Consider the following 17,347-nt stretch of genomic DNA (forward strand, 5'->3'; position numbering starts at 1 on the left):
GGTAAAAGTGGAGTGGAGCTCCTTCGGGATCCTTTTATGCAAAGCAGCAGGGAGAAAAATGTTAAATTATTCCAGGGCCTCTTTATATGTATATAAAAATGTCTTGAACAAGATGCTTATCTTAATAGATGAAGTAAGAGCAAAAGAACTATAATTTTAATCACATTTCCAGCTTATTCGCTCAACGCTGTCGAGAGGGACTGAGAGTTTAAATGCATGTTGTTGGGACTGGTGAATAGACTCCACAGGGGGTGTCTCGCTCTCTAATTATGCCTCACTTACAGGTATTTCTGTTGCCATGGTCTTTATCTTCCCTTGTAAAAAGGAAACCAATTTGTTCAGATGCATATGAGAAGGGGTGATTGCCTGCAAGGAGAGAAGAAAGAAGAGCCCTTACGAATAAAAAAAGATGTCTTGAAAAATGGACAAGTCATTCGGACAATCGGGCGGAAGAGTTTTTTAGTGTGTTTATATGTGTGTTGTTTTGTGTGTTTATTTGTGTGTTTATTTGTGTGTTGTTTTGAATGTATTTAGTCTGCAATGCAGGCACACTGTGATGACAGCAGGCTCTTGTTACGTGCTTTAAGGCGGAAACCTAGGGGCATTTTGCTTGAAGATAATCGGCCCAAACAAAGTCTACCCATCTGTAAAGCCGACATGGTCCGACAAACAGACTGAGATAATGATATTTGGCTCTTTTTTTACCTATACCGGTGGGTTTAACTTGAGAATGCAAAAGTGGGGTCATTGAAAATGTGACTCACTGATTTTATCACATTTTGCCTACTTTGTTAGTGTTGGTGGCTCTGATGTCATGGACTTAATGATTTTGCCACTGAAAAGACAGCATGTTCAGAGTGATAAAGTAAACACAAATCTGCTAATGATCTTGGACTGATATAGATTTTCAGCAATGCAAAAAGGAGAGAGAATCAGTGTAAAAATCTCTTCTAGTTCTAAGAGTTCTAACATGTAATCTCACATAATGATTATAAAATACTTTTAGTTCAATGATTAAAACAATTGTATTATACTGTTGCACCTCTTTTGTTAAATGATTTCTCTTTTTTAATGATATTTCAAGTACTTATGTTCATTTATTTTGAGTAAAGCAATCATGTAATATTACACATGATAGGTCCAGCGAATTTAGGCCAGGCTGTCATGAACACAACGCAAAATTATCACAATTAAGGTCAGCTTTGTCTAATTTCAGACTGGTCAAGTGCAATAAAATCATGCCATTAGGTCGCGCATCTTTCCGATTGGACACATTGAACCCCTGCCGAACAGCCACAGATTCTGGCCCAGTTTAGGCCCAAATCTGGCGTAGATCTGGCAGATTATGATCATGTCAGAGCCAGATTTGCTCCAGAGTAGGCTACTGGTCTGGACTGCATTGCATTAAGTGACTGAAGATTACTTGTGGCAACATCAATTAGGCCTGGATGTTATCTGTCAGTACTGCCCGCGATGTTCACTGATGTCCAATAAAGAGTTCAAGTTCTTCAGAGAGAGGTTTATCTGACCACACAACACTGTCAAGAGTAATTATTCCCATTACGGCGTGCTAGTCAGCCAGCTTGTTATTGAATTTCAGGCAGCTGTAATGTGGTCACAATGAATCGAATGGCTTTCACTATGCCCAGTGGCCAAATGCTGCTCCCTGGTCAGTATAACAGAGACAGGCATATGTTTTGTTTTGTTGCACTTGGATTTGTTTTGTTTAATGAATGATGTGAATCACAGAGGATTATTTTTATCCCGAATGTTTTATACTGATGTAAGAGAGAAACAACTAAACATATATGGCAAAGAATACAGATAATAAGCAGAGGACATTTACTGCACATGATTATTTTGCTTACAGTTCCTCAGCATTTGCTTCAGTTTCCTCCACATCCACAGATGTACCAGTGATGCATGTGTTTAAGTTCAAAAATATTCTAAAATATGCTATTCCAAATGAGTTAAAAGTTTTCCAGTGTCCTAAACAGAATATCCCTTTTTTCATGGCTACAATAGGTAAATGGGCTTATATTAATTATTTTATTGGCCATGCACACTTTCCTGCCTGTTGTGCATGCGCATGTTTTCTGATTTTCAAAGGCAGTGCCAGTTATGAGAATAGATGCTCGGTGCCAAGATAGCTAATGTTTACTAAATAAGAGTCCCCCATCATCAATCTCGGAAGCACCGCCCTAAGGAGACTGCGTTGAGCTTGTAATGAGACGCTGCAACATACTGCTCCTTAATGGAAGAAGCGCTCCCTCTACCCCCAAAGCCCTCTACCTGAAGGAACAAAGGACATTGCATGCACCGGGGGAGGAACCAAATTTGAGATAATCTGTGTCATTCATATTATGTTTCCTGACACAAATGATCAGATAATTCACATTTGAAGTGAATTAACATCTGTTGTTTGAATAGGGCCTAATGTCTAGCAATTCATCAATTTCACAGGTTTACTATGCTGACCAAAAGAACTGTGTTCTCATACTCCTGGAGTAGGCATGAAGCTTTAGAGTGGTGTTTAGGTCTTTTCAGAAGCATTCAAATGGGGGAGAACATTCTATGTATATCCAGCAGTCTGAGATTGCTCATTAAATATTGTTGGAGTGAATTTTAATGTGAAAGTAAAAAATAAAATCAGAACACACAAGTAATTCTTTTGATGGGGCTCATGCCACATAATCCTTATATGAAACCTGGATGACGTACACATTATCATTGGAAAACTGCACTAACTTCACTACCATCAACTATGACAAATATCACCAAGAATAAAATCAGCTGACAAAAAATAAAACCAGGCAGCATCAAGGGCTCAAATATAATGCTGCTATTAAAACAATACACAACAAATACGATGCTATAACAAGTAAAACATTTTGGGTGAACACTCTGCATGTACGATAATGTGTTGTGATTTGAGTTTGGGGTTTGGGGTGAATGTGATTTTGTCAATATAATAAATAGAAGACATGTATAAATAGCTTAATGGAATATGTCTTGCCTATATCTTGTAACAATTCCTAAGGGAGAGTGAAGGTTGTAGATAAATACATTAGAAAGACAAAGAGGATAGTTCTTGTAATAGAAACTTAAATACACAATAGTATATAGTTCAGTAGTGCTTGAACAATGTGATACTGTATATGTGACAAGAACTTTACAAAAGACTTCAACAGATAAAAGGTCATGGTTTCAGGAAAGCCAGTCAGTCTGAAACGACACCTTAAAATGATTCCCTAGAAACTGTCAAGGCAAAGGAGGGATTGTTTTCCTGGGTGCTATCGGTATGGAAACACATTTACTGAAGGCTCTTGTTAGCGCCTCCTGAAGCTCCTTGTTCCTCAAGCTGTAAATTATGGGGTTGAGAGCAGGAGTGAGAATTGCATACACCACTGCCACAATCATGCGTGCATCAGGAGAGAACGTGGCCACACGGTACGAGACGTACACACACGTGGCCGACACATATGAGATGCAGACCACTATCAGGTGCGAAGCACACGTGGCACAAGCCTTGAGCCTCTCCGCCCGGCCCATGCGGTACACGGCTTTGCCTATTTCAATGTAAGATGCCAGGATGAGGGAAAACGTGCCGAGGAGAACAACGAGAGCAAAGAAGAGAGACACAATGTTGTTAACAATCGTGCTGTCACAGGCTAGCCTCACCACAGACGAGTGGTCACAGAGGACGTGCTTCACCCTGTTGGGTCCACAGAAGTTTAACTGGACAGCAAGCGAAAGCGCTGGCAGGACGATCGTATAGCCAAAGCCCCATGCTGCACCCACCAGGAGAATACAAAGCCGTTTGGTCATAATAGTTGTGTAGTGAAGTGGGTGACAAATGGCTACATAGCGGTCAAAAGCCATGGATGTCAGGATAGAGCAGCCACTCGACGCCGATGAGAGGAAAAAGTACATCTGCACCATGCAACCAGTTTTGGAAATGGTGTGTTCCTCTTTTAGTAAACCTGACAGCAAGTTGGGTATGATTACTGTTGCGTAGATCATGTCTGAGAAAGAGAGGTTATGAAGAAAGAAATACATAGGAGATTTAAGCTTAGGGTCTGTTCTCACTAGATATATAATCATACCATTGCCACACAAAACCACAACATAAATGATGAAAAAAACACCAAACATGAGCATTTTCTTCTCCTGCAGTCCTTCTATGATGAAGAATGTGACTGGACCAGAGACGTTCATGTTCCAGAAGATGCAATAAGCCCCTATGTGAAAAAATAAACATAATGACAGAAAGCTGTTAAGGTGGCTATCAGTTTCTAAGAGAGTACAATTTCAAGTCAACTGAATGTAAAGCTTCATGGAGAGATGTCTCTCCAGTTAAATGGATCAGGTAAATACATTGCTACTAAAGGTACGTAACTCCACATGACATTTAAGCATGTTGTGGTGAGCTGGCATGAGAGAAGGGTACACGGAGACCGGAGTCTCATCCGTAAAGGCATCTCCTGTGCCCCATACACCGCACGACCCCAGGAGTGCCACTTTGTCAGCTTTACAACACATAGAGAATGAGGAAAAACAGGAGCCAGGTATTTTTTGGCCATGACAAAGACATTGACGGTGGATTACAAAAGGACCAAAACTGCATAAAAGACAGACAAAATGAAAAACAGTCACACACACTAATAATACCAGACAAAAAAGGGAGGCATAAACCACATTATTTTGGAACGGCACATTTACACATTAATGCAAATGCCCTACCTGTTCCTAATGGCCATCCAACATGCATAGGATGAAAGAGACACTGTCTTAAATACAGTCTGGGACACTTTAGAGAATTCTACTTACGTCATTTTAGAATGTTTTCAAGCAACAATTAGAAGTCTTGCCTTATAGTAATTACTCTGCAGAAGTTACAATTGTCCCTAATTAGGATTAGATCACATTGAGACCATTCATGAAAACCACTGGTGTTTTTAATTGCTTCCAAAATGTATACACACTCTAGTGTACAATTACCCATGATACCCATGATAATTTTGCAAAACAAAGTTGCTAATTGAACAGCAAACAGGAATATCAGAGGTCCAGCACTGGCAGTGTCTCCAACAGGATTCAGCTTTTATGGTAAGGCATGTGTTGTTTCAATATTCTTCAGGAGCATGGAAGTCTAAGAAGTTCACTTACTGGCTCAACCCTCAAGATGTTCTGATGATGAACAACTGTTAATGAACAAAAAAAGATTAGCGGTGTCAAATAAGTTTAAGACCATAAAGGTGACTCTGCAAATAGATAAATAGTTAAAAAAAAACACACAAACAAATGTATTCAGGTCCTGTAGGCTTATTGTTCTTATATCACTTACTTACTAAGGCTTCACCATATTGAGGCTCTGGTTATTCTAGAATGACAGTTATCAATCTGATCTGCGATCGTCTATGTATGTCTGTTAGTCCCACCAGCAGGCCTGTCTGTTCAAGATGAGTTGCAAACAAGGAAAGAGAAGAAATCATTCTGAAGACATTCTGCTACTTAAATATGTATTTTTTAATAATTTGCAATGACTTTTGTCGATGTTTTTCTCATGAAATTGTCCTCATGACACCAGATTGTCTTAAGGGGGTTGAATATCTGTGGTTGCAACCGTCATGATCTCTGAAGGGGATGACCTTGATTACAATTGAATTACAATTTGATTCCAAAACAATATGGAGCTGGTGGAGGGGTATACAAACCCTGAATAGATGAGATTAAAGTCGTAAATTTACAAGAAAAAAAAAAGTATATTCTCTGAGATTTTAAAGTCACACATTTGCAAGAAAACACTCAAGTTGTCAAGGAGCCACATCGCTTGTCTAGCTTTATTGCGCCACCAACCAGTAGTTAGTGATTGGAAGAATATTCAAGTTTTCTCATGAATTTGTTAGTTTTCTCTCATGAATGCATTACTTTAATCTCAGAGTTTTTTTCTCTGAATATTAAACCCCTCCTCTGTATATATTTTTTTAACCGACAATGGCCCTAATATGATATCAAATATAGTAGATTAATAGTATGCTAATCTGCAGTGTGTGATGGAACAAGTTTGGTTAGTTCACCTTCAACTACATGGAAAAGACTTGGAAGATGGAGGGGGAAGATCAAAAAGACAGATTTTGTAGAGATTTTAAAAAATCTTCCAGAAATTTTGCAATGTTTGTTTCTCGTTAAATTCCACTGAAACTTTACTCATGCTATCAAAACAAAAATATCAGAGATAAAATTTTTAAAAAAATCATATGAGATAGAATAGCTACCTATTTTATTGTATAATGTGTGTGTGTGTGTGTGTGTGTGTGTGTGTGTGTGTGTGTTGTGTGTTTTATATACCTCTGTTATTGATATCCTAATGTAAAAAAAATATTATATTGATCTGTTATTAAAAAAAGATTCCTCATGGTGTGTGGCCTACTGTGTTTCTACTCAAACCCCACTTTCTAGGGGCCGTAGGTGGGGTTTTTTGTGTTGTTGTTGGGGGCCCCGCATCTAGGGGGCACAGAATATGGAGTGAAAGCTTTTATCATTTATGCTTTTGTTCATCTTGATGGTTAATGTTTGATGCCATTCTGTATACTATGCAAAACTAAATAGAGGGGAAAGTACTTGATTGGCCCAATTCCAACTGCTCTTTACATCTTCATCATCAGACAAAGTAAGCTACCATATTTACTTTACTTTTACGTAGATTTAGACAGACACAGCTTTAAAATATATATTTTTTATTCCAACCATAAATCACTCACGACTCAGCAAGTCCACAGTACCGTCAATGTTAGACACATCAGCCAATCAAATTGTTGCATTTATATGAGGCGGGCGTAATCTATAAGAGATGTCATTGACTATGGTCTTCTCCAGCAGTACCCCACTTTACTCACATCTATTATGCTTGGGGTCAATTTGACCCCAGCAATTTAAACCTCCAAAAAATTATTACAATATTTTTTTTTTACCCAAGTTTATGTGTCAGGTACTTTAGGTTTGTTTGTTGACTACCTAAATAGCCCTTCATTTATGGAGAATATGCAGATCACCATCAAATCTCACTGATTGACTTAAAATTGGAAAAAGATATCCTTCTGGTGTTTTATGGCTTCATATTATTTCTAAGTACATATTGTTGTTATCTATAACATATGGAATAGAAAACTATTTCTGTAATCAAGAATAGTAACAATGTGATGAAAACAGTTTATATTTCTTATATATTTTATACAATTAAAACAGCCTGGGGTCAAATTGACCCCAAACAACACCTATGCGTAAAGCATGTGTACAGGACATTGAAAACATATCATCATGTTAATTTTGTGTTTACCCAGTTGTCCCCATAAGATTAGGAAAAGTCATTAAATATGAAGCAAAAAAAAAACTATGCCAATCATTTATTTAGAGACGTCAAACATTGAAAAGGGTCAAATTGACCCCAAACATAATAGGAGGGTTAAATAAACGTTTGATCAGTTGTTAATTGTTAATGTTTTTTCTTAGGTCTTTAAAAGTAATGAAGCATTTTTTCTTCAGTTTTATATTTCTAAGTTGCAAAACAACAATTAGGTGTTTCCATATTTGCGTATGAGATTCACCTTGCACATATCCAGAGACGTTATAAGGAAGGGAGACACATCACTGACAGGAAAATGAATGGGAAATCAGGGGGGAATCTATAACGCTAGCTTATGACAGATTTGTAACTGGAAGTCCTGCCCTGTATTAGAAAGAACCAATCACCTTGTTGGAAACAGCATACATGAACATTCTGTTTATTTCCACCGTTAAAATAGCAATAAGCTTAGCTATAGTACATTTGGTGTATTTAGGGTGAGCAAGTCAACACGAAGAATAAAGTACTTTTTAGCCTCATTTGAGCAGTTGAGGAAAACATTTTCACAACATTTATGTCAGATTTAAATATAAATTCACGTGATGTACTTTAAATGTCTTTTTCGACCTTTTCATGAGATAGGAGCCTGATCTTGTTTGCCAGAAATACAAGACATTGTAGACATGCCAAATGGTGAGACTTGCCTATTAGAACTTGAACAGATCTCATGTAATTAGCTCAACTCTTTCCCTACACTTACGCTAGTATAAGAGGTTTCATGTGGGGCAGAGGACATTTTCCCCTTGTAAATCTATGGTGAGATATGGAACTGCAGCGACCCCTAACAGACAACCGTTGGGGCAGAAAAAGTCTACCCCTACTGCTGTTAATATCATGCTGGGCCCAAGGCAACACAATGGTAGACCTACAATATTAATATTATTCCACACTAGGCCTATGGATGTAACAGTCTTTGCGTGCACCATCCAACAACATAGTAGTTTCTTAACTCAATCAAATGGCTGCAAATTCAAGAAAGGAGCCACAGTGATGTCTATTTCAATATTCCATTATACTGTAGTTTTAGATAAAACTACACGGAGAGAAGCCCTCTGCCTGCTGCAGGCAACAGGAGACAGATGCTAAAGTTTGTTCACAAGCCATCAGTCAATAGCGCTGCTAGCTAGCTACGGCTCTTGCACACCAGCAGACTTGCACTGTAAGCCCCTCGTGTCGACTCCTCCCGGTCACAATGTACTGTTTACTCCTTCCCGCCATGGCAAATCCGATCTTTATTGTGTTTGGAAAGAGTAGGCAGGACCAGTGGGGTAACGGAGTCACGACGGGCCCAGGTGCAAGATATTATGACGGGCCCCCCAAGTGAACGCTAGTTACTATCGTAGCGTTCCCTACTTCTGCACCCGCGTCTAAAAAACCGATAAACAAAGTTGTTTGTTATCGATATAAATAGTGTTTAATTAATCAACCTTACATATTTCAGAAGCGACGGGTGTGTACACAATGTAGGTTACCTGTTGCATGGATGCTGACACACCATACCGTTGAGAGACGAATGTATATTTTGGGACCCGGCTACGGGCCCCGACACCCCACGGGCCCAGGTGCAGCCGCCCCTGGGCAGGACACTCTTAAGCTGTGCTACTGTGTGTTGGTGTTCAATGATTTAATTGTCAATGATTGATAGTGTTCATATACGTTTTTGTGTGCTACTGGGTAAGTAGCCTGTGTGTGCTGGTAGTAAGGAAAGGACAATAAAAGTGGGGGACCGTCTGGGCCTGCTGAGAGTTCTATGTAGGCCTAAAGATAATCAAAATGATGGTTCCAGCTTTCCAGCTCTTGTTCGTGTGTTAGCTCGGAGGATGAGGAGGCTTTTTACAAACTGTTCAAAACTGCTGGCGCAGGGAATTTGATTACTGACACTGATGGTTCTGATGGTTTATGTTAGAAAAGGCAGTCGTTTTCAGAAATTCAGCAAAAACGAGGTTTACAACGTTTTGCTGCTGTTGACCAATAAACAATTAAATGGATGTATCTTGTCTTGTCCAGTTGCTATGATAATAAGCTTCTTTGGCTGTAGGCCGTTACTTCAGTCAAAATAGAGCAGGTTATGAAATAAAATGCATCAAAACGACCTAGTTAGCAACAGTATTAAACCATGCATTTCTAATTTCCTTTGTCACAAAACTGTTCTCAGGGGGCGATACCCCCGAATCTCTCTGAACTGGTCTTTACTCCCACAAAAGATAACTCATCATTAAACACCTAAAACATTGTCTGCTACTGGATGCTACATGCAAAGAGAAATACGTGAGCGAAAGATATACATAAATGATAGCACGTGGGGGCCCCCTAGTTCGCCTATGCCACAGGCCAGTCCTGTTTGCAGATAATTTAATCATTCCCCCCTAAGTAATGTGGCAATTTGTGAAACACAAGGTGAATGCTTGATATTGTTTTCATTTAGGTTAGGATGAGAAAAAAATGGCATGTTGGGAAGGGATGTGACTGTGTTGCTTCCTCTGTACCACACTTGTATATGATCCTCTATTCAGGCATTCACCCATGTCAGCCTTGCAGCTCAGAGGAAAGTGAAATACTCTATTTCTCTTATTCAGGATTCTTTCTTATATTTGTTTTGACAACAGTATTTGTGGCATGATTATATCTTAGGCGATACCTTATTCTCACAGCTTGGTGAGCAATGACTGTCTGAAGTTTCAAATTGTGAAACATAATTTACATAACCATATTGTCATAACTAGAAAAGCTAACCAACAAAGAAATGGAAAACAAATATTACATTGCCATTCTGTTGCAATATGTGACTGCACTTTCAACAAATGCAAAACATTCATTAATTTCCTCTTAAGCGCAAACTAAGTTAGGTCCAGAGTCAGACGATTAAAAATGATCTCCACTCTTTGGGTCACACCTTTAGTTTCTTTGATTCAAAAAAGGGGGTTGGATGGTATGTATACAGCAGAAATAGGATCACTGGGATTTTATATAAAAAAAAAACATGTCAGTCATTCTGTCTTTGACCATCCTTATGGCACACCATCAGTATGTCAACATTATATTTGAAAAACATTATTACTGGGAAACATAACTAGGGGCGACCAAACTACCATAGTATAGTACACAGCAAACGACAAATCAGTCCCACTGTAGTGCTCATATTGCATTTATTATACAACATTATGCATAACAAACAGGATGGCTCCATAGTTTGTTCTGAAACCCATCTACAATGAGGGTATCTATAATCTGTGAGTACTCTGTACAGGTATGGTAATGCAATGGTGCACAGTCCAATTTCAATGGTGGGATTTGGATGTGTCAGTAGTAATGTTGTCACTAAACCACACTGATGGCCTACAGTAACAGACTATATCTTGTTTATATCTTGTGATAAAGGAAGGTTATCAGATTACAAGATTGTTAGGCTCTCACAGTAAGGACCCTTTTCAAAAAGGATCCAAAAAGACAAAACAGAATTAAAAAAAAGGGAAAGAATAAAAAAGATCACAAATAACTATCCAGAACGATACCAGGTACACGGAACTCGAAAAATGCAGGATTCAGACTCGTAGCTTCTCAGAGACAAACAATAACAATCCTATATGGGACTACAGACAGACTGAACTTAAATAGAAGGGGGAACAGAGACAACAAGAAACAGGTTAAACAAACAAGGGGAATTAACAAGACACAGGAGAAACGAATCAGGCAAACAAACAGGGTGATGATTGGGAACAGGTGAGGGGAAAAAAAACGGGGAGCGGGAGAGGGCAGGTGAGGGCGGAGTCTCAGGACAAAGACAGAAAGCACATGGCCTGACAACACAAACACAACAAGCACATGACGAAATAAACAAACAGGGGGAAACACATGGCATGACACAACACACGCAGGAGGCACAAGGAAAAATGTCTCTTAGTTAACAGGGATATTAACAAAGATATTACAGTGAAAGAGGGATACACTGCTGCAGACAGACATAATTGTAGTACATGGCCAGAGAGATTATACATGAAATGTATGTATTAGGCTATATTGTACCTCATGTATTTTATTATTGTGATGTTTATTTTAGGCCAGCTTTTGTTTTAGTTAATTTAAAAGACACATCATTTCCACATACCATATTTAAAATTTAGCTTGGACAGGGTTATTTATCTGATTTTAAGTTTAGCACACTTCAACACTTTAAATGCAATTGTTATGGAAACTGAGTAAATTTGATAAACCGCCTTAAAAAATTATTATTTAGAAACTTAAGTTTCAACGGGAATTGTTTTCCTGCCAGCTGTTGGTATGGCAACACATTTACTGAGGGCTCTTGTTAACGCCTCCCGAAGCTCCTTGTTTCTCAAGCTGTAAATTATGGGGTTGAGAGCAGGAGTGAGAACAGAATACACCACTGCCACAATCATGCGTGCGTCAGGAGAGAACGTGGCCACGCGGTACGAGACGTACACACACGTGGCCGACGAGTACGAGATGCAGACCACTATCAGGTGCGAAGCACACGTGGTGAAAGCCTTGAGCCTCTCCGCCCGGCTCATGCGGTACACGGCTTTGCCTATGCTAATGTAAGAGGCCAGGATGAGGAAAAACGTGCCGAGGAGAACAACGAGAGCCATGAAGAGAGACACAATGCTGTTCACAATCGTGCTGCCACAGGCTAGCCTCACCACAGACGAGTGGTCACAGAGGACGTGCTTCACCCTGTTGGGTCCACAGAAGTTTAGCTGGACAGCGAGCGAAATCGCTGGCAGGACGATCGTATAGCCAAAGCCCCATGCTGCACCCACCAGGAGAATACAAAGCCGTTTGGACATAATAGTGGTGTAGCGAAGTGGGTGACAAATGGCTACATAGCGGTCAAAAGCCATGGCTGTCAGGATAGAGCGGCAACTCGACCCCGTGGAGAGGAAAAAGTACATCTGCAACATGCAACCAGTTTTGGAGATTGTGTGTTCCTCTTTTAGTAAACCTGACAGCAAGTTGGGTATTGATATTGTTGCGTACACCATGTCTGAGAAAGAGAGGTTATGAAGAAAGAAATACATAGGAGATTTAAGCCTAGGGTCTGTTCTCACTAGATATATAATCATACTATTGCCACATAAAACCACAGTATAAATGGTGAAAAAAACACCAAACATGAGCATTTTCTTCTCCTGCAGTCCTTCTATGATGAAAAATGTGACTGGACCAGAGACGTTCATGTTGCAGAAGATGCAATAAGCCCCTATGTGAAAAAATAAACATCAGACAGAAAGCTGTTAAGGTGGCCATCAGTTTCTAAGAGAGTACAATTTCAAGTCAACTGAATGTAAAGCTTCATGGAGAGATGTTTCTCCAGTTAAATGGATCAGGTAAATACATTGCTACTAAAGGTACATAACTCCACATGGCATTTAAGCATGTTGTGGTGAGCTGGCATGGGAGAAGGGTATGCGGGGACCGGAGTCTCATCCGTAAAGGCATCTCCTGTGCCCCATACACCGCACGACCCCAGGAGTGCCACATTGTCAGCTTTACAACACACAGAGAATGGGGAAAACAGGAGCCAGGTATTGTTTGGCCATGATAAAGACATTGACGGTGGACTATAAAAGGACCCAAACTGCTTAAAAGACAAAATGATAAACAGTCACACACACTAATACCAGACAAAAAAGGGAGGCATATAGCACACTATTTGGAACGGGACATTTACACATTAATAAAAATGCTCTACCTGTTCCTAATGGCTATCCAACATGCACAGGACGAAGGAGACACTGTCTTAAATACAGTCTGGGACACTTTAGAGAATTCTACTTACGTCATTTTAGAATGTTTTCAAGCAACAATTAGAAGTCTTGCCTTATAGTAATTACTCTGCAGAAGTTACAATTGTCCCTAATTAGGATTAGATCACATTGAGACCATTCATGAAAACCACTGGTGTTTTTAATTGCTTCCAAAATGTATACACACTCTAGTGTACAATTACCCATGATACCCATGATAATTTTGCAAAACAAAGTTGCTAATTGAACAACAAACAGGAATATCAGAGGTCCAGCACTGGCAGTGTCTCCAACAGGATTCAGCTATTACGGTAAGGCATAATATCCATCAGTGACATCTGACTATCACATCTGTCATGTGTTGTTTCAATATTCTTCAGGAGCATGGAAGTCTAACGGTGCAAACCCATGACAGCGACGCGATACGCTTCCATCACTTTGAGTGGGCGTGTTGTAGCGTGTGGAAATAGCATTTTCAAACTGTCAGAGACGACAGCAAACATTCTGATTGGCCGCTGCGGGAAAAATCGCTCCTCATTTGCATAGGATTCAACATTTTTCAACTTTTATCGGTCGCGTCGCCCAAAAAGGTGGTCTACGTCACAATGGATTGGCTCCCGTTGAAATGCATGGGATTAGAATATCGCGTCGCTCGTAACGGTGTCATGGGTTTCCACCGTAAGAAGTTCACTTACTGGCTCAACCAAAATGCTTTAAACCCTCAAGATGTTCTGATGATGAACAACTGTTAATGAACAAAAAAAGATCGAATAAGGCCTTAACGGTGTCAAATAAGTTTAAGACCATAAAGGTGACTCTGCAAATAGATAAATAGTTACAAGAAAAAACACACAAACAAATGTATTCAGGTCCTGTAGGCTTATTGGCCCTCATTCTCGAACATTTTCTGAAGTTTCTTCTGAAATGTTTCTTACGGGCTTCGGAAAAACAACGTAAGCAAAAGACATCCGCCAAATTCATGCACGCTTGAAAATGTGGTCCTACGCAGCAGAAGTTTTCTGGGCTGTGCTCCCCCGGAAGAGTTTTCTTAAATTGAAAGCGCGTTCTCGTGCTCCTGAATTTGCATACATACACGCCCTGCCAGCTCCTTATAAGGGCACGCAACCGTAGTGACGTGTGCAGTCGGAATCGACCGAATCTACACGAAAGCAACTCGTAATCGAGTCATGTCAAAGCGGAAAGCGATCACCCTCGAGTAAACGCAGATCTAACTTCAACTATATATGTCTATGACTTGAACGGTGCAGAGATGGACTGTTGCAGGATGTAGATGTGTCCATTCTATTCCACTATAGCTATATCAACGTAATTGAGTTTAGTGCTTATTTATTTATTCACTTACATTTGCAGTGTTCGTGTACATTACATTTAGTCATTTAGCAGACACTTTTGTCCAAAGCGATGTACAAGGGATAGAACAGTCAAGCTACGAGCAATAGAGACCTAGTGTAACAATAAATACTACTTTACATAAGAAATAGAAAAACGAAATAGGAAATAAAAACGAAGTGCAGGAATGTAACTGCTATAAGTGCAAGTTAAGCACTAGTCGAAGTGCCAGTTAGGAAGGGAGGTGCTCTCTGAAGAGTTGGGTCTTCAAAAGCTTCTTAAAGGTAGAGAGGGACGCGCCTGCTCTGGTAGTGCTAGGCAGTTCGTTCCACCAACGTGGAACTACTTGAAAATTCTGGATTGCCGTACTTGCACAGACGGCAGTGCCAAACGACGCTCACTAGACGAGCGCAGCATTCCGGTGTAGTGCTTTTATTTATTTTATGACATCACAGTGCCTCGTAGAATCATGACTATAGGCCTACATGTGAAACGTAATTGTTAATGATACTTTAATCCGAGGATCTGTAGAGTTGATGTGAACGCAATCACCAACGATTTCTCACAAATTCATTAACACGGAGAGTTTTCTTAAATGCGATTCCCCAAAAAACCACAAGATGGCCCACGGGGCCATCTTGTGGTTTTTTAAGGAATCGCATTTGAGAAAACTCTGGCCGAGTTACGACTGCTATTTCGAGTTCGGAAAGTCTTCTGAAGTTCAGAGCAAATCCCAGATGAGAAAACTTTCATGAATGCCAAAAAACGCCCCTCTTTTGGTTCGTGGAAGCAACTTTTGATAAATCACCATAGTAACATATCAATTAGCACTAACCTTCTCCAGCGCAGGCTAACTTAAGTGTAGCTGGATAAGCTTGCCACACCCCTGGAAAAAGGAGGGATCCCATTGACCAAGGACTGATATTAGATAGTTAGATTAGTGTAGGGAGAGAGTTCTTTGCATCATGATGAGTTCTTGTATAAGCGCTACCGATTCAGCCGACAAGGAATAATTAATTTACAAGACCTTCTCGAGTCATTTATTGCAAACACCACAGTCGAACATTGACTGTCTTGCGCTTTTTTGCGAGTGGTACATTTTTGTAGTGTCAGTGATGCGGAGAACAAAGCACTCATAATTATATGAGTGTTATTAGTACACCATAGCATATCATTATTGTAGAAAATGATTAAGGTGGACACATGATAAGAATAGAGAGAAATACAGACAAATTTTTTTCACTGCTTCAATTTATTGCATTTGTTATTAATTAGTGCTGTCAGTTTAACGCGTTATTAACGGCGTTAACGCAAACCCATTTTAACGCCGTTAATTTTTTTATCGCGAGATTAACGCGATTTTTTTTTTGTAATTTTTTTATTTATTTATTTATTTTTTAGGCTAACGTTTTTTTTAGGCTAACGTTACGGTTTGAGTGAATGGTGAGCGCGATACGGCGAAATGGATGATAAAAAACTTCTGAATGGAAAGTTTACTTTTAAAAGTTGTGTTGTGCAAAAGAAGCAAGCTTCACTGTTGTCTGAAAATGTCAACAGGCAGCTGGCTGAAAGCAAAGAAGTAGTAGGCTTACCTTTTATTGGTAACCTAACTGTTACAGTTCATTGTTTCTGAAATAAGAGGCCTGACTGCTATGTTCCTAGCAAACTTGAAAAAAAAGAAAATATTAAGCCATGGTTTAACTGCACTATAGGGTCCTTGTTTACCTGAAATGTGCACTTTTATAATTTTATTTTGTACCGCCCTGTTTGTCAATGTTGGTTTTCAATAAAATAAAACATTTGCATAAAGCAAGCCAATCCACTTTTCCATGTTGATAAGGGCATTGAAATAAAAATAAAATGATGGAAAAAATAAATAAACGAAGGGACATTTAGAATAGATAAAAATGTGCGATTAATCGCGATTCATTTTGAGTTAACTATGACATAAATGCGATTAATCGCGATTAAATATTTTAATCGTTTGACAGCACTATTATTAATACATTTAGTCATTTAAAAGACGCTTTTATTCAAAGCAACTTACAAGGAAATGTAAAACTACGTCGAGGAAGGCGGTGAGGAGATTCGAACTAGCAACCTTACAATTTCGAACCAGTAGAGGAATCCTCTGTACCAGTTGACACTTGCCGTCAGGGATTCATACATAGATATCACCCTATAAACATCCCAACACACTTTGCTCTCACAGCGGTGACGGTGTTGAATTTTGCCATGATTATGGTCTTGTATTCTTCATAAGCGTTCATGTTCATCTCCTGCTCGCCAGCGGAGAAAAAAGAGCCCCTTTCTTTGAGTTTAGAACCATTATACCGTTAGAAAATCATTGTTTTGGTGATCGACCTTTCCTGCCTTTTGAAGTAGGACGTGCACGCGCAATAGCCGTGATAAGTTTAGCCTGGTTGAAATTAACCACATGATTTGGAGGCGGATGAGCCGTTGACGAACCGATATTTGCTGTTCTCAATCAGCGCGCTAATGTTAACGGGCTAAAAGGACAATTGATTAACTTAGCTTCAGCCCTTACGACGAACGGGGCCCAGCAGGCCTGTCTGTTCAAGATGAGTTGCAAACAAGGGAAGAGAAGAAATCATTCTGAAGACATTCTGCTTCTTAAATACCGGCATGTATTTTTTTAATAATTTGCAATGACTTTTGTTGATGTTTTTCTCATGAAATTGTGCTCATGACACCAGATTGTCTTAAGGGGGTTGAATATCTTTGGTTGCAACTGTCATGATCTCTGAAGGGGATGACCTTGATTACAATTGAATTACAATTTGATTCCAAAACAATATGGAGCTGG

At 39.5% G+C, this 17,347-nt stretch overlaps 2 protein-coding genes across 2 annotated transcripts; both read right to left on the minus strand.

The window, feature by feature from the left end:
- Positions 1 to 3,261: 3,261 nt before the first annotated feature.
- Positions 3,262 to 4,218, minus strand: LOC105908218 (olfactory receptor 6N1-like). Its single transcript, XM_012836695.2, has one exon. It carries the CDS (start codon positions 4,216 to 4,218, stop codon positions 3,262 to 3,264), a length of 957 nt encoding a protein of 318 aa, XP_012692149.2.
- Positions 4,219 to 11,643: 7,425 nt separating this feature from the next.
- Positions 11,644 to 12,600, minus strand: LOC105908219 (olfactory receptor 10C1-like). The gene has a single exon (XM_012836696.1). The coding sequence runs from the start codon at positions 12,598 to 12,600 to the stop codon at positions 11,644 to 11,646; it is 957 nt and encodes a 318-aa protein (XP_012692150.1).
- Positions 12,601 to 17,347: the final 4,747 nt, after the last annotated feature.

The sequence above is a fragment of the Clupea harengus genome, chromosome 14 (assembly GCF_900700415.2).
Source record: "Clupea harengus chromosome 14, Ch_v2.0.2, whole genome shotgun sequence".
Classification (NCBI taxonomy): Eukaryota; Metazoa; Chordata; class Actinopteri; order Clupeiformes; family Clupeidae; genus Clupea; species Clupea harengus.

What these genes read in the sequence shown, in the direction of transcription:
- LOC105908218 (XM_012836695.2), bottom strand. Translation starts at nt 4,218, where the DNA reads ATGAACGTCTCTGGTCCAGTCACATTCTTCATCATAGAAGGACTGCAG.
- LOC105908219 (XM_012836696.1), bottom strand. Translation starts at nt 12,600, where the DNA reads ATGAACGTCTCTGGTCCAGTCACATTTTTCATCATAGAAGGACTGCAG.